This window comes from Uranotaenia lowii, chromosome 3 (assembly GCF_029784155.1).
Source record: "Uranotaenia lowii strain MFRU-FL chromosome 3, ASM2978415v1, whole genome shotgun sequence".
NCBI classification, from domain to species: domain Eukaryota; kingdom Metazoa; phylum Arthropoda; class Insecta; order Diptera; family Culicidae; genus Uranotaenia; species Uranotaenia lowii.
The window spans coordinates 146,266,131-146,289,875 of NC_073693.1; the positions used below are offsets into that span (position 1 = coordinate 146,266,131).

The 23,745-nt window shown below is 34.9% G+C and overlaps 1 protein-coding gene across 18 annotated transcripts in view; it reads right to left on the reverse strand.

Annotated features, from left to right (window-relative positions):
* Nucleotides 1–23,745, reverse strand: part of LOC129751442 (PDZ and LIM domain protein Zasp) — a 261,468-nt gene that overhangs the window by 27,990 nt on the left and 209,733 nt on the right. For 10 of the 18 annotated variants that reach the window (XM_055746946.1, XM_055746948.1, XM_055746950.1 and 7 more), the window contains 3 exons: nt 22,492–22,689; nt 13,150–13,240; nt 7,099–7,701 (listed from right to left, as the gene is read on the reverse strand). In XM_055746946.1, the coding sequence (XP_055602921.1) occupies nt 7,099–7,701; nt 13,150–13,240; nt 22,492–22,689 (892 nt within the window). Of the gene's footprint in view, nt 1–7,098; nt 7,702–13,149; nt 13,241–22,491; nt 22,690–23,332; nt 23,661–23,745 lie in introns of all 18 variants that reach the window. The other 8 variants (XM_055746958.1, XM_055746956.1, XM_055746955.1 and 5 more) reach the window with 5 other exon arrangements.

Sequence of the window (23,745 nt, forward strand, 5' to 3'; positions counted from 1 at the left end):
AAAAAATATTCACTTCCCCATCACTTGAATTTCAAGTGAATGTCAGGTTGTAATTGTATTTATTTTCAGAGTTCAAAATGGCAAATTCTAAAGAGCAGCGTTTAAAGCTTATGCTGGATTTGGATTTTCCCAATTCTTTAATAGGCGATTTTGGCGGTAGTTTGTGTTAAACGTGATGTAAGAAAAAGTTATTTAACCCTTCATCTCATGATTTTTTATTTTTCCTTAAAAATAATTTTTTACAGTTGAAAATGATGAGTACATCAAGAAAAAAAATTAAAATAAAATACGATTTTTCACTTTTTTCATACATTAATTGTTGCAAATTTGTTACTTTATGAAACGAAGGGTTAAAGGTGTTATCATGTTTCAGCTTGTGGGTTGAACGGGACAGATTTTCTGGTTTGCAGCAGGGAAGATTTAGAAGTCGCACTATCCGCAGTAACCGATCTGCCTTGGGATTACGATGGAATTTTCCTTTCGCCATAATTTTATGGCGAAAGCGTAATTTAAGTATTTGAAATCGTAGTGCTGTTCTATAAATGTTCTTTTATTTAAAAACGCGACAGATAATTAACTAGAAACTTACTTAGAAACTCAGATTAATTTCACTCGAACGTCCTAGTGTAATTCACTTGACCGGTCACTTAAGTGAATTCACTTGACCCATCACTTAAAATTCAAATGAAATTACGCATGGCGAGAATTTACTACAGATGTCACTTATTTTTTAAGTGAAAATTATTTTGGGTGTAAATCTTTGTTGACAACTAGTATGACTAGTTTTGACACTATTATTCAAACTAAGGTTGTTAGATTGCACGGTTTTATCCGGATTTGCCCGGATATTTATTACAAAATTTGGGAACAAACCGGCCCGGCCCGATTGCAGGGATTTCATCAAAAAATGCTCAGATTTTGGCCGGATTTATTCACTATATTTGGCCGGATTTATTCACTATATTTGGCAAAACAAACAAAAAAAAAAATAACCAACGCCTCCAAAACGAAATTTTTGGGAAATTTGAGCAAATTTTATAAAAATAATCATGCATGGTTTTCTAGAAATCTAAAATACGATGTAAAGTCTGTCGATAAGCTTTGATGAAAAATTTAAAATATTTCAATTTGTTTTCTTGATTTTTGTTGAGTAACTTTTGGATTTTGAGAAAATTTGCCTTGATTTTTCCTGGATTTATGGTCGTAACTTTTAAAATCAAATTCCCGGATTTTGACAGGTTTGTATATAAAAGTGCCCGGTTTGTTTGGCCCGGATACGTGTTGAAAATCTTCTGGCAACCTTAATTTAATTCCACTACCTGACATTTAAAAGTGTCTTTGTCACAATTATTGAACACAAAGTTGCTAATAATTTACAGGCTAAATAGATATAAAATTCTTCTTTTGTCACTCCTTCCCCCTATTCGATTTTTCCGAAAATCCTGAAGGGAGAGAATAAATAAAAGATTTAAAGTAGGCGCACGAGCGAGGTGAGACCAAGTGGTGCGTGATCTGGCGAACGTGGGGTGTCCGAGAAATTGGAAAACGGTTTCCATGGACCGAGTGAATTTGAGGAATTATGTTCGCCAAGTTATGTCGTGAGACGGAATACTATGTAAATAAAAAAATAAAAAACAAAATAAAGAAGATTGTACGCAAGTTTGTTGCATGCAAGCTTTTGTACAATTTGATCAAATTTATTGCACATTTGGATTATTTTCATTATTGAATTATTTAAAAGAAGGATTGTTCTCATGTTTTTGGTAAAATTCAGGGCTTAAAAATATCTTAATTTTTCTGAATATCTTTCCTAGAATGCCATTGGAAGAAAACAAAATGCCATTCTTGTAATAAACGTGGAGGAATGCTTCTAGGAACTTTACCAAGAGCTTTTCCAGAAAACCACCTCTTGTTATCTTGTGTACTCAAATGTTTTTTGCAAATAATTTGAAGAAGTTGAGCTTAATGATTTCAAACAACTGATTTTCAAAAATTGTTGAAGAAAATTTTAAAATAATTTTTTTAAAGTTATTTATAGGGTTGGCGGAAATTTTTTTAGCACGTATCTGGGCCGGACAAATCCGGGCTATTTAATCTAAAAACCTGGCAAAATCAGAGAATTTAATTTCATAATTGTTGACCCAAACCCGGGAAAGTTTGGTCAAAACCTAGGTATTACTTATCAAAAATCAAGAATAAAAACTTGAAAAACAATGTTTTTACCATGATTTACCAGCAAATTTTAAATCGTATTTAAGGCTTTCAAAAATCCTTTCATGATTATTTTTATAAAAATTGCACAAAAATTTTGTTTTGGACGCATAAATATAAAAAAAAAATTTAAACTTAATTCAATTTAAAGTGTGACTTGAGCATGGAAATGAAAATAAACCAGAGCAAAATTTGGGCTTATCCAATGAAATCCTGGCAACCGGGCCGGACCGAGCTTTCCACAAATGTAGTATTAAATATCCGGGCAAACCGGGATTAAACCGAGCAATCTGGAAAACCTTATTCATAACCATAGGGGCAAAAGAACTCAATTTTAAATGCTTTTTCGATTTTAGTTTTCACACGTTTGCAGATTCCCTCAACTATAATTTTCAAATGGTTCGTTGTTGAAAATATTCTAATTATTTTCCCCACATAGAGATAATTCACTTTTTTTTTTGTTTTCGGTGGTGCACTCCTTTTTTCAGTTTTGTTATCTTATTATAGATAATAAAACGGTTTTTAAGTTATTTTTACCACCCCCTCGGAGGCGTTGAAAGCTCAGTAATCTACAAAATTAGTATTAGCATTAGCTTTCATTTGAAATGACAGTGTGAATATTTCAACACTGATCATATAACCAACTTAAACTGAAATTCAATTTCAAAACATATTTTTTGTGGAGTAATAAAAATCGTTTTAGAAGGTAGTAATGTTAAGTGTTATTTGATAACTTTCATTTCGATTTGGAAACCCACAAGGCTTTTTGTTTGTCCAAATTTAGCACGCATATTCTACATATTTTATTAACGAATCACAAAATTTCAAATTCGTTTTTAACTATTTTCATCTTGCTTGACAAATTCTTCCAACAACTGTTTCAATTAAAAAATTTACTTTTAATTTATGGCAATGTATCATTTACTTTAAACTGGAAATTGTGCAATTTGAACTGAATAATAAATTGTACGTTTTAAACGATATGGATAGCAGGTAAAATTTACGTTTTCAAATTGATATTCAACGGATAAAACGCGAAATTTTTTAAAGCCTTTAAGCCTGTAGTTGTTACATCATCCACAAAGTTTCATACAATTATAGTTCACATTTTTGCAACAAAACCAAACATTTCTTGGTTGCTAGCTCAACATTGAAATTTAATATTAAATGACTGAAATTGGATTTGATATGCTATAACCAGACGCATGTTTAAACGCATATTTTGCTGGGAAGAGGTCCGCCGGTAAGTTTACAAATGTATCAAGAGTGCAGGATTTTAGAACTCTTTGTATAAAAAGTGCTAATGTTGCATTGATGAATTACCGTATGTAACAGTGTATATCATGCAGTTTTTTTGCCAACAATTTTTGGCCAAACATGAGGGTGTGTGCTACACAACGGATTTAAAGCACTTTTTTACTTAAAGAAATGTAGGTGCGTGTTTTACTCTTACCCAATAAATATGGTATCAACATATTATTAATTTGGGTTTCAAAACAGAAAATATTTTATTCACAAACCATTGCCCTTCAAATGGTTGGAAAATTTGCTAATAAGCAAGCCGCTTTGTGTTTCAATTACTTATGGCATAACTTACAAATAATACCTTTAAAGCTTTTGCTTCGAGTGTTTCGTATTTCGACATCAAGTCTTAGCCGATTAGTGACTGCATCGTGTAGATACATGGTCATGTTCATTTAATAAAGAACATCATAGAACAGTTGGACAAATCATCTCTGACAACAAATTTGAAATGATTGGTTCAACAGAGCAACAGAACACAATTTCAAGGTATTTTGAAACTTAATGTTTGTAACGAGAATAATAACTAAAGATTGTTCGGAACAAAAAGTGGTCAATTTAAATTCACCGTATTTTTTCTAATCAAGCATATAAAAAAAACTTGAACACCCCTCATTTGTTCGATGATTTTTCAGGACACTTCTTGATTCATGAAAATCACAAGTAGCTCTGCAAAGATTGCGTAAATAAAACCGAAATACATATGCGGTAAACGCCTTGGTTTATGCAATATAAGTAAGCAGTTTCTCGGCTGGCCTGCAATTCATATCGAAAAATTCCATTTCGATATCATCTGAACCGAAGAATACCATCTGTTGAATGAGTTCAACTATTTTATCACAGATTTATTCGATTATCTCGAAGTTTAACTATAAATTCGATTATATTTGAGATGTTCTTATGAAAATCAGAACAATTGAGGGGATTTGAATGTCCATATTAAAAAAAAACTCAGGACAAAGCGAGAGTGTTTGTAATATCAGGACGGTCTCTCAAAAATCAGGACAAATCATGATAAATCAGGACACCTGGCACCTCTGATGTAGAATGGTGCTTCTAATTGGGTTTTGACATAAGATCTTTAGTTATCAAAATGGCGTCCAAGCAACAGGAGCTACAAATCAAAATTATGTTAATGGGTCGTGAAAATCCAAACCACACACATGCATCAATAGCAAAATCCTTGAATGTGGTCAAATCAACCGTCCCAAATTAATAAAAGTGTTCGGGGAACGTATGTCGACAACTAGGGAGCCTGGATATGCGAGAACTCGAAAGCCAGGAGTCGCAGTGATGAACATAAGAGTGGCTAGCGCTTTCAAGCGCAACCCCAACATCTCCTTTCGAGATGTCGCAAATAAGTTGGGAATATCATCTACAACCGTGCATGAAGCTTAAAAACGATCCGAACTATCGACTTAAAATTCACGTGGGCTTTCATTACGCCGTATGAAACATCTTAAGAATTCACAGAAAACTGCTTCAAAAGTTATCAAAAGAATTTCAAAGTTTATTCTTCACATAAAGAATATATTGTCTGGGCTACAAAAATTCTGAATGGAAAGAATATGTGACTAGTTTATGTGAGTTTTTGTATTTTTTCGTAATTAAAACTGTTTGTTCGCATTTTGTTTCATACGACGTAATGAAAGCTCACGCGAGATTGTTAATCAGAGGAGTTGTCACTTCCTTCTGACTCCAATTCGCAAAGATATTGTCAACAACTTTTTTCATTTGACGATATTGTTGATAACGTTTGATTGCGTGGCAATGGACGACGAAACCTACGCCAAGGCCGACTTCTGACAGCATCTGGACAAGAGTATTATACAGCAACTGTTATATCCTGCCGTTATGTAAAAAAGGCCATAGAGTGGTATGCCGCTAACAACATTCAGGATGTGCCCAAGAATAAGGACCCTCCCTACACACCAGAACTTCGTCCAATTGAAAAATGTTGTTGATAGTTAAGCAGAACTTTAAGAAGACCCAAAAACCCGTTAGCAGCGAGAAGTAGTTCAAAGCAAACTGCGGTTCTGCGACGAAGAAAGTGGGTAAGGTGACGGTACTAAATCTGATGGCAGGCGTCGAACGAAAAGCTCGCCAATTTGGACTAGTTCCACTGGAATCTTAATTGAGTATTTTTCCGTCTTTTATACACATTAAAATTAGAAAAAAATATAGGGGGAAGTTGTCAACTACCGGAGACTTAAGGATTTTAAGCAATAACTAATAAAATAGATTTTTATAAATATTGGTTCCTCTAATGATTTGAAGAGTTTCAATATTATGATCACTTAACTATATTTGAAAAAAAAAAAAAGAAGTTTACAACATATTCATGTGGTAAGAGAAATCATTGTATGTTAGTTTGCACTCATTTCTAAAAGTGTAGTCTATGGCCGGACACTACGAATTATTTCACCAAAGTTGTCACCAATTGCACAAAACCTAGCAAAATGACTGAAATCACTTGCACAGGTCTTGTAAGTACGTGTTTTCCAATACTGAACGTTTTATGAAGCCAGTCATAAAAGTTTTTTGACAAACCAGAATGAAACATTTGTTTTGAAAAAACAAGAGAAAAATTGTCTATGACCGGACAGCAAAATTTTAAGTTTCTCAGAGGACCAAAATAGTTTCGTTATTGAATCCTTATCTTCTGCTAACGATTTGAGGGTGCTATAGAGATGAAAAAACGAAAGTTTCAAGTTGAAATCATCTATAATTTTGAATATTTTCTTGTCCGGTTATAGACAACAATTTGGTGTCCGATCGTAGACATATCGCATTTTTTCGAATTTTCCTAATATTTCGTTTGAACTTCCGTTTTGTTATTTTATATCTACTGTAGTCGAAAGATAACCAATCAACGATGTCGTTCATGTGAAGTTCAAATTTTACAAGCTGAAAAACTGACCGCAATACTTTAGATGCCTATCATTTGTTCATCTTTTCAGATTGGATTGCCATATTTCTAACACCATATCAGGCTACTATTTACTTCATTTTCATGGTGTTAAAACATTATTAGGATATTGTGTCTCGGAAAATCTATGTTGTCCGGTCATATATGAGTTCCCCCTACATTGATTTTTTTTTAAATAAACAAATAATCGATTTACACGTAATTGAGCATGACCACTTTTTGATCCGAACACCCTTCACCAAAATGCCTAACATTTTGAAAAAAAAATGTGTCAAAAAACCCTCACGTGATGCCAAATGAACGTTGAAGACAAACATTCATAATAACACCTTAATTCGGCCCTGCCAAAGCTCGATACCCTCGAGGCCTACTAGCAGGTTCATTCATTTCCTATTGAAAACACACCCCCACCCACACCCAATCGTAATCCGTAAACGCGATATTCCGTGATATTTGCCAGAATCCCCACTCGAGAAAGCTGCTGTTGGCAGGACGCCAAAAATTTTACTGAATCGATCGATCACCGAAGAAAGCTGTTACATAAACACTTGATCGAACGGAAGGAAGCAAAGATAGACAGTTTTTGCCTTCCTTCCGTGCTCTCGAAGGTCCTGAATCCTGAGTTAAGGAAATCATGATCATGCGGCACCACCTACCTTGTACTTGGAGTTGTTTCCAGGCGGAAGAACACTTCGAATAACGGCTCCGCCGATCGTTTTGTAGATGAATCCGTACTCGTTTTGCGTAACCGAATCGCCGTTGCAGCTGGCGGCATCGGTTGAGTCGGCCTGCGCCAGCCCGTTGGGACCAAACGAGGCCGGATCGATGACCGGTTGCTGGGACTCGGAACTTTCCATGCTTACACTTGTGGCCAAAAGTGGCGGGGGCGGCGGAAATGAAAACTCAGCACTTGTCACAATGGACGGATGTTTCTTGGCGGTTGAAGACACTTTAGACGTTCCGCCAAAGGGAAGCGGGGGTGGCGGTGGCGGCGGCGAGGCTAGGGATCCGGTTGGCGATAGGAGGATCAATTCGTTCTCGCTGCTGGTGCGCGAATGCAGCGGTGATACTTTGTTCGAGGTGACCGGCGATAGGGAACTCGACGGGCAATATCCACTCGAGGACGATGTCGTGCTGCTCGATCGGGAGTGCGAAGGAGACTGAGTAAGGCCGCCGTTGCCGCCGCTGATAATGGTGCTGCCGTTAATGAATGGCCCGTTCGTGGGCGGTACTGTTAATGGTGTGGTGGTGATTGTGATCTGTCGCCCGTTGAGCCGCCCGCCATCGTCGATCGGTCGGTTGTTATACATGCACAGAAACACACCAAAAACACACGAAGGCGCGCACACATTTCGGTCAGGTGATTTGTGTTAGGAGGAGCATGCAACATTCAAACGTCATCATCGGTCATGGAAGGAATGCATCGATTAGTATAAATTATCAAATCATACAAAAAGATGTTGGCGGCTTTGGGGAATACCTTCGAGTGATTCATACAGTTGGAATTCGATCGCTTTTCAGTTTTGTTTGTTCCTTTTCGTTTCAAGACTGAGGTGTTAAGTTTGTTTTGTTTTTCTTTGAAAAACTAATGAGACTAAGTCTTGGTTAATGAGAAGGTTTGTCCTGGTAAAATTGCATGTATGACGAAAAAACTTTTCGAAGGTTCAAAACAACTTTTTTCTAAAGAAAGTTTGTTTATTTGTTAGTTCATCAAAAATCCATCGGAGGTTTGCTTTTTTAAAGGGAGTTTGTTTGTCCAAAAGTTTATCTAAAACTTGGTGAGAAGATAAATTTGCTAACAAAAATAGATAGCGGATTGATGAGCGATTTGCGTTTGTTAGCCTATTCGTTAGTCCAAAGGTTTATTAAGATACATAAATAAAATTGAAAAAGAATATATTAACAAAAAACAGAACAGACTTATGAGCGGTAAGAGCTTAACGCCAGGCACTGGCAATATCTGTTTAACCTTCCATTCTTCGCGAAATGGGAAATAAAATTTTGATCGTTAAATAATTGAAAACTTGGGCATATTTGCAAAAATATAGTGATTTTTTATAGGAGCCGTAAATTCAAACCGCGAAAATGGGTTGATCATACAAATTTTTCAATGTTTATTCAATAATGTCCTCATTATGCGCAAGCAGTCCTTTGCACTGAAGTTTGGATTTGTTTGAAAACCCAGTAGAAGGGGTCTGCGAGAGCTGAAAATTCGCTTAGCACTGTTTCATCAAATGCTCCATTCCAGATCTTACTTGGAGCAAGTGGAGAAGCTTTGTAAATACAGACTTTTCACGCAATATTTCAATTTTGCTTTGTTGTTCCGTACAATGTGGCATTTTTAAACATTTGGATGATAAGAAGTGATGAAAAGTACTTTTGTCCCGGAAGAAGAAGATAATGATGTCAAATTATGCTATCATTGGAAAATATGTGATGCCCTATATTGGCATTATTGTGCTCTCCAAGCTCTTAAGAAATGAAGTGTAGTTAGGCTCTCAATTTTAGACAAATTTGCTATCACTTTGCTAACCAAGAATAAAAATTTGAGATCTCATTTTTGGAGTGTACCGCCATTTTTCAAGCAAAATGAGAGCAAATTTGGCCCTTAGGGCGTGATAGCAAAATTTGCTATAATTTTACCATAAAAGTCTGCTCGGGTAATTGGAATGATTATGCCTTTGAATAAACCATTGAAAAGGTTTCAAAATCTTGAAAAAAAAATGTTCTAGACCTTCCCGTAGATTACTTCAAATTTGAGCTAAAAAAAAGGGAAACTGATAACTTTCAATGGGTGCAAAAATTAGCGATGCTAGTTTTCGATTAATAAAATCGTTCTATCAGAAACACCGTGACACTCTAAGGTGGAATCGCAGTTTTCGTACCATTCGGCAGTTTCGGATGTTTGCTATAGCATTTAATATTGGAAATGGTAAATTTCCATCATCAAGATTGTTTTAATAGCCGTCTTAAACACGCTTGCAATTTTCACTTTTCTAGCATGGTCGGGTAAAACAGAAACGGCGCACACAGGAGTAAAACATAAAAAAGGCGATCAAAACTATTTTCTGCCAAAACTATACGTTTTAGACCTATGGTGTTTTCAGGAAAAATAACCAACATTACAAGGGCTATAAAATGAACTTTAAAAAAATGATTAAATCACCTAGAAGAGAGATGAAAAAAGTATTTTTTGTTATATCCATCTTAGAGCTATAATATTTGAGAAAAGTTTATAGCTTGTATCAATTCTAGCAACTTTGTCATAGACATCATTCTCGTATCGACAAACGTTTGCAAGTTATGACTACCCGATCAGGAGGGAAAAACAAAATTATATCAAGATAAGATATTTTGATACTAATTTTTTTCTATCTAAATGCGTTATTATTCAATACTTGTTGGATGTTAAAATATCTCAAATTATATCAAACAATCTATGCGATCAAAGCTAAATTATATTAATCTTAGATATGCTCCTTTCAAGTATATCTCATTCAGATAGCATAGTTTGATATTGGACAGAACAAAATTATAACTCATCAAGATATAAGTGCTTCGAGAAAAATTTCTAGTGGAATGCCAATAAACCACATAATATGCTTAAACCGTGCTCCATTTTTGATTTCCAAAAAGTTAGATTCAAATTTATGAAGCTGTTGAGCGAAACTGTTCAATGCACGGTTTGGGCCGTTGACTTCGATGTCCGTGTTTCAGAAAAAGTTGCACGTACATCAAAATATGATATAATCATTTTATTTTAGGACAATTCCAAAATAATCTTTATCATTAAAAATGAGCTCAACTCCATTCAAGTCTGTCAATCAGAATAAGATATAATCCAGATTGGAGAAACTTAAAATCGAAAATTTAGAGTACTTAATTATAACTGAATCAGATGTAAATATCTTGGTGAGATACGTTTGAGTTATTATTTTGATATGCTCTTCTGATCGGGTATTTCTTAATTAATATCTTCTATTTTAAGTTTTTCAACCATAACTTTTTTGCAAGTGATTTTTGGTACAAAGTATGTTGAAGATTGTTTGAGGAACAGTAAAGCTGCACACTTTTGCTGAATATACTGCAGAAAAAGTTTAAAGTTTGAACGAGATATCTTGAAAATAATTAACAAAAATAGTCATTTTAAACTAGTTATATCTACCGAGTTCGGACGAGTTCGAATTGGCTAGAATTGGTACAAGCTAAAAACTTTTCTCAGATATTATACCCCTAAAATGGATATAACAAAAAATAATTTTTTTGTCTCATTGCTAGGTGATTTAATCATTTTTTCAAAAAATTTGAAAGCCCTTGTAATGTTGGTTATTTTATCTGAAGACACCATAGGTTTAAAACGCATAGTTTTGGCAGAAAATAGTTTCGATCGCCTTTTTTGTGTTTTACCCTTTGTGCGGCGTTGAAAAGGTAGATGAAGCCGTTAATATGCTGTTCAAGTAGGGGAGAGTGGGGATACTTGATCCCCTTTTCTTATTTTCACCATATCTTTTTGGGAAAATTTAGTAACTCGCCGTCTTTGACATTTTCTGACAGCTTGTAACTTCAAGTTTGTGGGAGCGAGCCCATGTGCAATGCACCACGGTTGGTGGTCTACGATAGAATGCTTAAGACAGCTTACGCACCGAGTGGTCGTACATAGCAGGGTTGACTTAGTAAGCAGGTGTATATTGGTATAATGACTTCCAACGCTAAATGACTAAGCCTACAGTGTGCTGAAAGTATAAGCAATCACCACAAAGTTTATATGCTCCAAAAATTAGAACGGTACTTGAAGCCGTTGATGAGCTAGAAGCACTTTCGTGGGAGTAAAAAAATTGCGATTTTTCTGAAGTTAGGGGAGACTTGATCCCCTATTGAAGGAGACTTGATCTTTTGGCTTTTGGCTTCCTGAATGCCCTAATCCTTGTATAAAAATCAAACAAAACCCCAAGATAGAATGTTAATTGACTATTTTGGTCAGGTTTGTTCTCATTTCACAATTTATAGCAGACATAAGAAGAAAATTCTATAACTTTGTCTCAACGCTAATAACATTGCATACTTAAAGGCGCTATTTTTTATATTTAAGAGAAAAAAATTTTTTTTTTGCTCTTTTCTTCAGACAATTGTTTGATAAATATTAGTTTTTGGATAAATATTAGTAATTTCGTAATCAGCAATCATAACGATCAATTCAGATGAAGAATATGCCGTTTGGAAGGGGGATCAATTGTACCCAACTCTAGGGGATCAATTGTACCCATAATCAACATTTTAGAAAACTTTTTCTGAAAAAAGTTGAGAGTTTTCCATTGCTTTGAAAATATGGCATTATGAAGTTCATTTTACGCTCGAACGATTGATACATTGGAACAAATATTTTTTTCATAACTTTCCCATGTAAGGAACATTTTAAAGTGATGAAAAAAGATCTTCAAGTTACATTTTGTGAAATTTTTCAAACAAAGTTCAATTACTCAAACAATTATTTTGTTAAAAAATTTTAAACTACAAGCATTGTTATTTTGCTCATTTTGGCACATTTTTCTAGAACATTTGATCTTTGTAAGACATTCCAGTTTCGAGATATAGCTAAGGAATCAAGTATCCCCAGGGATCAAGTATCCTCATTCTCCCCTACATATTTTTGTGAATAAAGCAATTGAGAATGTTTTCAAATTAAAATGGAACCAACTGAAAACAACCCGGATGTATGATTTTGAAGAAATAAAACGTTTTCCAAAACAACTTGTCCCTAATGTTGTAATGGCTTAACCGTTTATAATAATGGGACGAAATTTCAAATTCATGCTATCAGCTTTTTTCTAAAATTTAAGAAGCAGACTAGAGGTCAAACATATTAATAAATATTGATTCAATAATTTCGAATTAATTAAGAAGAATTTGAGAGCACATTTATTTCAAACGAACAGGATAAATTGAACATTCCCGTATTGACTTTTTGCTAGCTAACTAACGTGAACGTACTTTAAAGTCCTTAGTGATTGTTTATTAGTTCAGTTCCTTCGGATTAATCGGTGAAGCTCACACCACATCACATCTTCTATTTTCTGTTCTAACACTAAATGATGACTATCTTACACGCTTATCAAACGTGGAGATCTGTATTTGAAACCGTTCTTCAGTTAGAAGTTTTTAGACAATTATATGTTGTTTTGAACCCCCGATGGATTTTTTATGCTTGGAATGTATTATTTCTTGAATTTGTTAAATTTTAAGAAAGCTTTCAAAAATGAAACTGGGGCTGATCAAATCGTTCATTTAGAACACCTCTTTACTTAGTCAACTTTTAAATTTTTTTTTTGAAACCTTTTTGGGAAAATATTTGATCGTTTGATATCATCATATAGGATTAACTCAAAAAATGTTAAATTCTAAAGTTTTTTGATATTTTTTCGACAGTTCATACAACGTCTTCAACTCGCCAAATGCACTTTCTTCAATCGAAGTCCATCAATCTATCGGCCAACGACGAATGTCAACCACCGTTCTCAGACATCGGGTGTCAATCAACATCAACTGTTGCTGGTGTTATTGTTTTTGGTCAAAGCATTAAAAATAGAATCACTCTTGCAAAACACACCAAACAAAACATGTTACAGAATCGGTTAACGCAGTCATTGTTCACGTTTCTTTTTGCATTTGGTTATAAGAAGAAGACTAAATAATGGAAGAATTTTACTCACAGCGTTGGTGTAGGGAGACTGGGAACGTCCGTTCAGATTGGCGTGGGCGTTGAGAGCAGCTGAGATGGCCTGGACTCCGGTTTTCTGACCACTGATTGATATTGCAGAAGAGTAGAATAAGATCAAATAGGATTAGATTCGTTTGTTTTTCGTACAATAATACACCTAAGGATGAAAAGCGAAGACAGAACACAGAGAGATTAAAATAAATGGAAAACAGATTGAGGAAAAAGTTAATAGAACTAAGCGCAAACAAAAAAGTTGAATTTAATAATGAACAGGAAAAGATAACAAAGAATATTCACACATACCGATGGGCGCGACCCTGTTTCGTTCAATGAAGTGGAGGTGAATTTAACCCGCATTTAATGACTTCGACTAGACGACTAGAGAGCCATTACTTAGAAGTGAGAACAAAGTTGCACTGAGTGGCGCATTTGTTGATACTTTTCTACACGTCTACACTACCTACCTACATAAGTATTCGCGCCGCTATCAGCTTAATCGAAAGGTAAGCAAATAGGTAGGTACCTACTCAACGTTTTCGTCTATATCAGGAAAGTGTTTCAGTTGTTCTTACTGACTTACTAACTGACTGACTGGCTGACTCAGGCATACAAGTACTGGGAATAACTTTACGCTGAAAGTGACATTCTCGGAGCTTAGGATGATGTCACGTTCGAATGTGACGTAGCGTAAGGAAAATGTTTACGCGAAAGCACATCTGTGGGTTTAGTTGAATTCAAATAAAACCCATTTTTATAACTTTCAACAATGTAGGTCCCAGCATTATGTTGTTTTTAAATTCGACGGTGGTATCAGCAATTATTGCACAATTTTTGTTTTTGGATTCAACCAATGCGGCTTTGGATTCAAATATTTTGATATTGGCTCGCTCAATTATGTATGATGATTCTTTTAAGCTTAGAGATAATTGAATATTACTAGGTGGAACAGCCTATTTAAAGGCGTTTAATATCTAGATTAAAAAAAATTCTGATGATCAAACATTTTGTTGTTGTCATCATAATCAATTTAAGTATTTTATCAAGGCAGTCATTTAAAATAATTGCTGAATTATGTGATGGTTAAGTACCCACCAAAATTAAAAATTGTTTTTTTTTTGAAAACCGCTAAATGTGAATTTAAATTTCATAATTAGAATGCTTAAAAAAACAGACAAATCTTATTATGTATCCAGAAGACCAAAAAATAAGCAAAATTGTTTTAACCTTTTTATAAGCTTTTCTTCTTCGATATTTTCAAATTCAGATATTTTGCATCCGAATGCACGCAAGAAAAAGCATTTTATGCAGTTCAGTGCTAAAAAGTAAACTTTTCGACCCTGTAAAGAGCTACTATTTGCCTCTGTTTGTTTGCTTGCAAATTACTTGTTTTAAATTGTACGACATATTTGATCTGATTTTGTTTTGTCATTGGCATGGTCGTCCACACGCGATTACTTGTTGAGATGAGCATCTTGTAGGTTGACCAAAGGGTTTAACGTGAGTTTTCTCAATTGTCCTGAAATTTAGTATGCAACTCGTTGCCAAACTCGATTTTTTCCAGCAGTTGGCGTTATTATCCAACTCAGTAAGCCATGTTGTATGTTGTCAACTTTTTGCATAAATAGGGGAGAGTGGGGATACTTGATCCCCTTTTCTTATTTTCACCATATCTTTTTGGAAAAATTTAGCAACTCGCCGTCTTTGACATTTTCTCACAGCTTGTAACTTCAAGTTTCTATGCTCCAAAAATTAGAACGATACTTGAACCCGTTGATGAACTAGAAGCATTTTCGTGGGAGTAAAAAAATTGCGATTTTTCTGAAATTAGGGGAGACTTGATATTGAAGGAGACTTGATCTTTTATTCAGAAAGCCCTAATCCTTGTATAAAAATCAAACAAAACCCCAAGATAGAATGTTAACTGACTATTTTGGTCATGTTTGTTCTCATTTCACAATTTATAGCAGACATAAGAAGAAAATTCTATAACGTTGTCTCAACGCTAATAACATTGCATACTTAAAGGCGCTATTTTTTAAAATTAAGAGAAAATTAATTATTTTTGCTCTTTTCTTCAGACAATTGTTTGATTAGTATTAGTTTTTGGATAAATATTAGTAATTTCGTAATCAGCAATCATAACGATCAATTCAGATGAAGAATATGCCGTTTGGAAGGGGGATCAATTGTACCCAACTCTAGGGGATCAATTGTACCCATTTTACAACATTTTAGAAAACTTTTTCTGAAAAAAGTTGAGAGTTTTCCATTGCTTTGAAAATATGGCATTATGAAGTTCATTTTACGCTCGAACGATTGATACATTGGAACAAATATTTTTTTCATAACTTTCCCATGTAAGGAACATTTTAAAGTGATGAAAAAAGATCTTCAAGTTACATTTTGTGAAATTTTTCAAACAAAGTTCAATTTCTCAAACAATTATTTTGTTAAAATTTTTTAAAATACAAGCATTGTTATTTTGCTCATTTTGGCACATTTCTCTAGAACATTTGATCTTTGTAAGACATTCCAGTTTCGAGATATAGCTAAGGAATCAAGTATCCCCAGGGATCAAGTATCCTCATTCTCCCCTAACTATACGAAAACTAAATTCTGCATACGTAATCACTTTGAAACTAGTCGATCATTATAGCATGAAGCACAATCCAGGATAAGTATGTGTAGGTATTATAATGGATTTTGTATTCCATAAATCTTAATTTCAAATTCAGGGTTACGAAATACAGAAATGCAAACTATTTTTATCCATTTCTGATGGAATTCTTTAAACGCCCTAAAACAGGCAATGTAAAATGAAATCATAGCTCAGAAATAAAATTCAATGGAGTAATTGATTTTCGTCGAGAGAAAAATCACTCCATTAAAACGAAATAAGCAGGTTTTTTTTTAACAAATTTAAAAAAATTAAGAAAAAAAAGTTTAAAATTAGAATTTTTTTTAATTCTAAATTTTACCATAGTTTTCAGTTGCCAATTTTAATGTTTTGAAAACTAACTTTAATACAGATAATAAAAAAAAAACAGATTTACTGAAAAGGATATCACTTTCCACCAATAAAGCCGATAAATTGAGTAACAAAAAGATTTATTTTCATGGAATTGTGTTGATATGCGTTCGAAAGATATTAATTACGTGGATGTAATGAAGGCAGACAACTAACGTATATTTTTAATTTCATTGTCGCCCTTATTAAAGCAACTTATAGTGTTTGCTTTAAAGCAGGTTTTTTTTCTTAGAAAATTGGAAAGCCGTTAATCTTTTGTATCTTATCCTTGCGATAACTCTTAAGTTGTTGTTTAATTCTTATAAATCTATTTGTACGTATTTTCATCATATCTGTTTTTTTACTAATATTTAGAGAAAAAAATGATCATACTACAAAACAAGGCCACTTTCAGACTGTTAAAAATCTTGGTTTTCATAAAAATCACTTCAAAAAATGTTCGAGCAATTTAATAATAAATGGACACTATAATAATTCCAACTTGTTCCATTGAAATAGAAATAAATTACTCACTATAAAATATAAAATCCAGGATGGAAATAAAGTTCCCGTTCTTTTTGAAAGTGCTTCGAAACCGTTACCCTGCTTACAAATGTAGGGATGGGACGAAGGATATGCAGAAAATAAATCAAAATAAATGAATTTGCTGTTTTGGCAACACTAGGCAAACAAACAAAATAAAATCAGTCATTGATCTTTTCTTGTGATCAACATACGTGTTTACGTGAATCGCTGAATTGAGATTCATAAAATCACGACAATGCATGGCTTGGTTGGTAGAATAAGCACAAATAGCGCAGATATTTAAGGCGGCTGCTGCCGATTGTTTTGATTTTGTCTTCCAGTGGAATAAGACGGCCAGTCCGTTAGAAGAGCAGATTTTCAAGGCTGTGGCTGCTGATTGTTTTGATTTGGCCTTCCGGGAGAATAAGACGAAATTGGCTTTAGAAGCGCAAAACTTTAAGACAGCTGCCACCGATTGTTTTGATTTGGCCTTCCAGTGGAATAAGACGGAATTGGCTTTAGAAGCGCAGATTTTCAAGGCTGCAGCTGCTGATTGTTTTGATTTGGCCTTCCGGGAGAATAAGACGGAATTGGCTTTAGAAGCGCAAAATTTTAAGACAGCTGCCACCGATTGTTTTGATTTGGCCTTCCAGTGGAATAAGACGGAATTGGCTTTAGAAGCGCAGATTTTTAAGACTGCTGCCGCCGATTGTTTTGATTTGGCCTTCCAGTGAAATAAGGCGAAATTGGATTTAGAAGAGCAGATTTTTAAGGCTGCTGCTGCTGATTGTTTTGATTTGGTCTTCCGGTGGAATAAGACGGACTTGGCTTCTGAAGTGCAGATTTTCAAGGCTGCTGCTGCTGATTGTTTTGTTTTGCCTTTCTGGTGGAAAAAGACGGAATCGGCTTAGGAAGTGCAGATTTTTTAAGCTGCTGCTTATTTGTTTTGATTTGGCCATCCGGTGGAAAAAGACGGAATTGGCTTTAGAAGCGCAGATTTTCAAGGCTGCTGCTGCTAATTGTTTTTTTTTGCCTTTCTGGTGGAAAAAGACGGAATCGGCTTAGGAAGTGCAGATTTTTTAGGCTGCTGCTTATTTGTTTTGATTTGGTCATCAGGTGGAAAAAAACGGAATGGACTTGGAAGTGTAGATTTTCAGGTAGCTTTTGCTGATTGCCTGCTTTGATTTGGCCTTTCGGTGGAAAAATATGGAATTGCTTTAGAAGCGCAGAAATTTAAGGCTGCTGTTGTTGATTGTCTGCTTCGATATGGCCTTCCGGTGAAAAAACGTAATTGGCTAAAGAAGTACAAATTCTTAAGGTTGCTGTTGCTGATGGTTTGTTTTGATTTGGCCTTCTGGTGGAAAAAAGACAAGTTTGGCTTAAGAAGGACAAATTTTAAGGCTGCTGCTTCTGATTTTTTATTTTGATTTTAATTTTAAAGGCTACTGCTGCTGATTGTTTGTTTTGATGTAGCCTTCTGTCAATTTCACAATGGAAAAGTGTAAAAAATATTATCAGTGTAAACATTCCTTCTATCAGTTGCGAACAGAGGTTGGTTTTGTCAAAAATCACAACACCGCGATGAAAAAATCAAGATTTTTCAGTACACCACTAAATTGATAAAAAAAACATTCAACTATGATTAGATTGCATAACTAAAAACGAAATACAGGTGCTGAAAACGCCACAAATTATGAAACTGAAGCGAGAAGAACCTTGGCTGGCCTGCAGTTTATTTGGAACACACTATTTAAAAATCATTAAAATTCTGTTCCAAACAATACCATCTGGTTAGATACATTATTTCATTAGACATTTGTTTGATATTATCATCATTTAACAATAAATTGATTTATAATTTAGACATTTCTTAAGAATCAGGACAAATCAGAACATTTTAAAGTCTATTTTTCAAAACTTAAATCAAAGGACAATTCAAGGGTTTTTATAAATCAGTACGTCTTCTCGAAAATCAGGACAAATCCTGAAAAATCAGAACACCTGACACTCCTGGTTGCGAATGCCTTCGACGTAAAGCCCTAAAATAAAAGTGCGGCACTCTGTCACCGCGGAGTTCCAATCGAGCATAACCATTTTTACCATTTCAAATTCGTGGGAAGTATTGTAATCTATGTGACTGTGACTTTCAATTTTTAAATTGAAATTAATCAAGAATGCAGAGAAAATTCATTGGAGGAAAACGGAAAAAAGCTATTCATTTTTATTTTAGCAATTGACACAACGAAGAATAAATTAAATAATGTTCACAAAACGAAAATCAACTTCACAATTTGCGACACAGCTGCACATCAACAAGAATTCATGCGAATTTTTACGTTATTGGCAGTGTTGAAAGATAACATAAGCTTTTTCAGTGCTGCCAAATCGGTGAGAAATTCAGTCTGCCGCACTTTTACTGTAGGGCTTTACTTCGACGATGGCTCTCCAAAACAACACTCAGGCAAATTCTAATTATAATTTTCAAAAGTTTCGTCTTACGATTTGCTTTTAGGAGTGTAAAATTATGTTTCATAGGAGTCTTTTAAAATTCTTTCAGTTTTCATACTAACTTCTAATGAAAAATAGGAAAAAAGGTATTGTGAAAAAACAATGAACACATTTATTCCATGAGTCTTTTTTCATCGTCGTACGGAGTTTTTAAGTTTCATAGCTTTTCCTTATAGTTAAAAGTGATTTTTCAAATGGTTGGTTAGAGTTAATGTTTATTTTTTGTGGCGCTGAAAATATTTGTGAATTTAAATACATGTTCATTTGTTTACTTTTCAACAAATCAACCGGCAAAATGCACAAAGTAAAAGGACCGGATGAGGATTAATAAAGAAGAATTACTTTTTTTGATGGAACCGGGTGCTTAAGTGTGTTACCAAAGTGTAATTTCAAACAAATAAGCCGAAAAAAAAGTTTTAACATGAAATATTTTGAATTATTCCCATAACATGTGACATTTACTGTTTCTATAAAACCCTGTTATGAAAAACCACAATCTTTTATTAAAGAAAGTGTTCATCTGGAGAATTCATTTGCGTCATAAGACAATCTTATGAATTTCAACGATTTTTCTTATGACGCCAGTGCGACACTGCAGTGTAGGTTTACGAGAATAGATGGCATACGCAAGAGTATTTTCCTGAGTGAATGTCAGTGCCATTTTTGGGTAATCTTGAAGCTGGTAGTTTTTTCTACAAGATATTCTGCCCTGGATGGTCCTTTAAGTATAAGCCTGTGAGTCTGGCGGTCAGGTATTCTTGACCCCAAAACCCCAAAAGCGAAAAAATACTGCTTTTGCAGATGGTGATGGTCGATTTTACAGAATTCGTTTAGCTGAAGCTGCGAAACCATGTGGGCCAAAGTGCTCTGGCTTGATTACGTCACGGAGGTTCCAGTGCCGAGTGGATAGAATCATACAGAGGGCACAAATTCCACGAAAAATTTCGAAAAAAAAATTTGCTGTAGAATATTGCTGCAGGCTCCTCTTGAGCAATTGGTGATAGTGAAGTGGTTCAGTTGTGAAAATCTTGACGTTGAGGAGAAAAAGCACTGTAAAAAGTTTTAGTAGCGAACATCGTTGAATAAAATTTCAGATAGTGGATCATTTATTGATCCACTTTCTGAAATCGTGTATAGACGTCTAAGGAGGGTATTTTGAGCTATTTTTCAATATTTTTCGGTTGAAGCCAAGAATTCAAAGAACGTTACTATTGTTTGGTTGATTCGATTTGATTTTATATTAGAAAATTGTGAGCATTTTTTTAAAGTACGGGAACATCATTGTCACCCAGATTTTAATTAAGTAAGAAAAAAATTCAAAACATATCAAATACACGTGATATCAAAAAAAAATCTAAATTTGCAATTGTTTTTTGTTGTTCAATAATAATCAAAAAGTGCATTTTGCATCCGCTTTAATTGAAGAAATGATGCAAATAATTTCAAATGCCTTGTAAAATACTTATCATTCCACCGGTAAACAGAATAATGAAAAGAGATACATATATTTGCTAACTGCAATGGAATATCTATCTACACTGCCGGCCAAAAGTTTGGGGTCACCCGCTGAAAAACATGCACATTTTGATCGTTCATATCTCAGCCGTCTTAGGACATATTGCAAATATTATGATCTCATTTAAAAGATAATAAGCAATACCTATTTCGGAGGTATTTTGCCCAGAAACAATGTTTTAGTTTTGCACCTAAAACTTAATCAAAAGTTAGAACATTTTCAATAAATCGCACTCAATATTCAAAGCCGATCATCTCGCGATAGGGTGAACCAAATTTCATTATTTGAGTTGCATTAGAATCCGTATTCTATACTTCTCAAACCCCAATCAAAAAATTGTGTGCCATGATAAAATAGACACTTAATTTATCGTCCAAAAGCTTGGGATCACCTCTTAGAGTGTATCGGCAAAAAGTTTGGGATCATTCTTTTGAAAACATGCAAATTTATCTCATTCATATCTTTCTCATCTAACATCGTATTGCAGATCTGAAGGGTGTATTTGAAAGCTTAGGAATTGTTGTTTTTTTTATAAATTCATACAAAAATTATATTTTGAAGTGATAATTATAAAAAAATTACCTGGAATTAATTGTTTTTTGAAAATTCACACTTATGATTTTGAATTTTTGATTTGAATTATTGATTTAAAATATAATTTTTCAATAAATTTATGAATAAACAACAATTCCTAAGCTTTCAAATGCACCCTTCAGATCTGCAATACGATGTTAGATGAGAAAGATATGAATGAGATAAATTTGCATGTTTTTAAAAGAATGATCCCAAACTTTTGGCCGATACACCGTACTAGAGGTGATCCCAAACTTTTGGACGATAACTTAAGTGTCTATTTTGTTAATTAAAAGTACATTCTTAAATTTTTGCACAAAATATTTTGATTGTGTTTTGAGAAGTATAGAATAAGGATTCTAATGCAACTCAAATTTTGAAATTTGGTCCACCCTATCCCGAGATGATCGGCTTTGAATATTGAGTGCGATTTTTTGAAAATGTTCTTCTTTAGGTTAAGTTCTAGGTGCGAAACTAAAACATTATTTATGGACAAAATACCTCCGAAATAGCTATTGCTCATTATCTTTCAAATGAGATCAGAAGATTTGCAATATGTCCTAAGACGGCTTAGTTAGAAACGATCAAAATTTGCATGTTTTTTAGCGGGTGATCCCAAACTTTTGGCCGGCAGTGTATATGTATATAAAAACGAATGTTCGTGAAAACTTTTGATGACTAGAATACATTAATCAAACGTTTCCATGACTGAATATTATCACTTTTTATGAATTTCTGAGAACATTCACAGATGATTGTCGAAACATCTTGAAACTTACACTCTCAGCCAGTTATATTTTTCGTAGCTTAAATTTCCTAGTGGTTGAATACTGTAGGTTCGCGCTTAGACTTAACTTATCACTAAATATTACACCCGATTTGAGTTTGGTGGGCTACCAAAGTAGGTATTCAATAGGTTTTACTTCTAAAACGGTTTCCCTAGTACGTTGATTGTTTAAGAAGGTAAGAAAAAAAAAGAAAAAGCAAAAAACAGAGAAAGGAAAAGAGAAAACAAAAACAAACAAAGCACACAATAGAATAGGGGAGAAAAGCAAAAACAGACAAAATAAAAAGACAGCAAATAAGATTGACTAAAGAAAGAAAGAAGTTGAGCAGATAGATTATTAAGTGTAGTATTGTAGAGAGTTCTTTGGTTTGCGAGTAGCTTTTTGTTGAACCATCAAAATGTCAACTTTGGTACGTACGGTTTGGTGAAAGTGACCGGAACCATTCCGTTGGTTCCGGGCGGAGGGCTTTGGATGGCTGCCAGCCGGGCGTGGATGTCACAGTACAGTTTGTTGTTCAGGTTGAAGTATCCCTGATTCTTGAGAGATGTTCCGCAAGTGGCGCACTTGAAGCAATCGGCATGGAGATTCTTGTCCTTGATGCGCACAAACACGCCACTGTGCGTTGGGTTTGTTTTTGTTGTTGTTGTTTTCGATTGTGATTGGTGTTGATTGATGTGATCGATGTGTCGTGATTTTCGAAAGTGGTGGTTCGAGGAGGTGGTGGTGGTAGATATTGGCAAATTGGCAATCCAAACAGACAGAAAGGGAACCGGAAAATAAAGCAAACGTATAAAGATCAGTAAAACATGCACTTTTTGGTTGGATTTCTCGGGTGACCATCCAAAAATGGGGAACAAATTTGTCAACTCACTCTCTCTCTCATTCGATTATGACAATCATTCGCATGCTGAAAACAAATCTATAAACAGTAGAATGAAGTGGATCGAATATTTCGATAAATCCCATGTAAAGTTTTCCAAAATAAATTAATATTATCAAAGAGCGTTGAATGGCTTTTTAAACCTGAAGTCTTCATGGGTGAAAAACTTTACAAGGAATGGTGACCATAAGGCGTGTGGTGGAGCAAAAAAGTTTCAAACAGTAACGAGGAACCAAAACTCTTCTCTCTGTGTGTGTGCGAATCGGTTGGGTTGTTCCGCTGCAGCTGTGTCTCGGGAATCACAAACCCAAAACGACCTCAAAGCGTTGTTGCCTAAGTAAGATGGCTTCCGCCAACATAGCGATTTGGAAATCTTACTCTGGATGAATCCTTGGCGGGATTCCGGCCCTCGGGGTCGCTTGTGGAGCTGGGGCCGCTGCGGTCGGAGCTGGTGCTGCCGGCTGTGGTGGCTTCATCATCGGTGCCTGGGGCTTCTGCATTGGAGCCTGGACCGGTCTGTGCTGAGGCTGTTGCTGCAACATCTGTGGTGGAACTGGCGAGCGGGGTTTATTCAGGGGACCCACCGGAAGTCGGCCAGCCGTCGCATAGCCACCGATCGCGTGGCTTTGAGTTGCATAGAAATGCGACGAGGCTGATTCCAGTTTATGGATTGAATAATGAGAACGATTTGAGTACTGGGAATCACCTACGGGGTTTCGGGATTGGGTCACGTAAATCGGATTTTTTGTTTTTGGTAAGGTTCGGTTGGGGTCGTTCGGAGCAAACCGGGT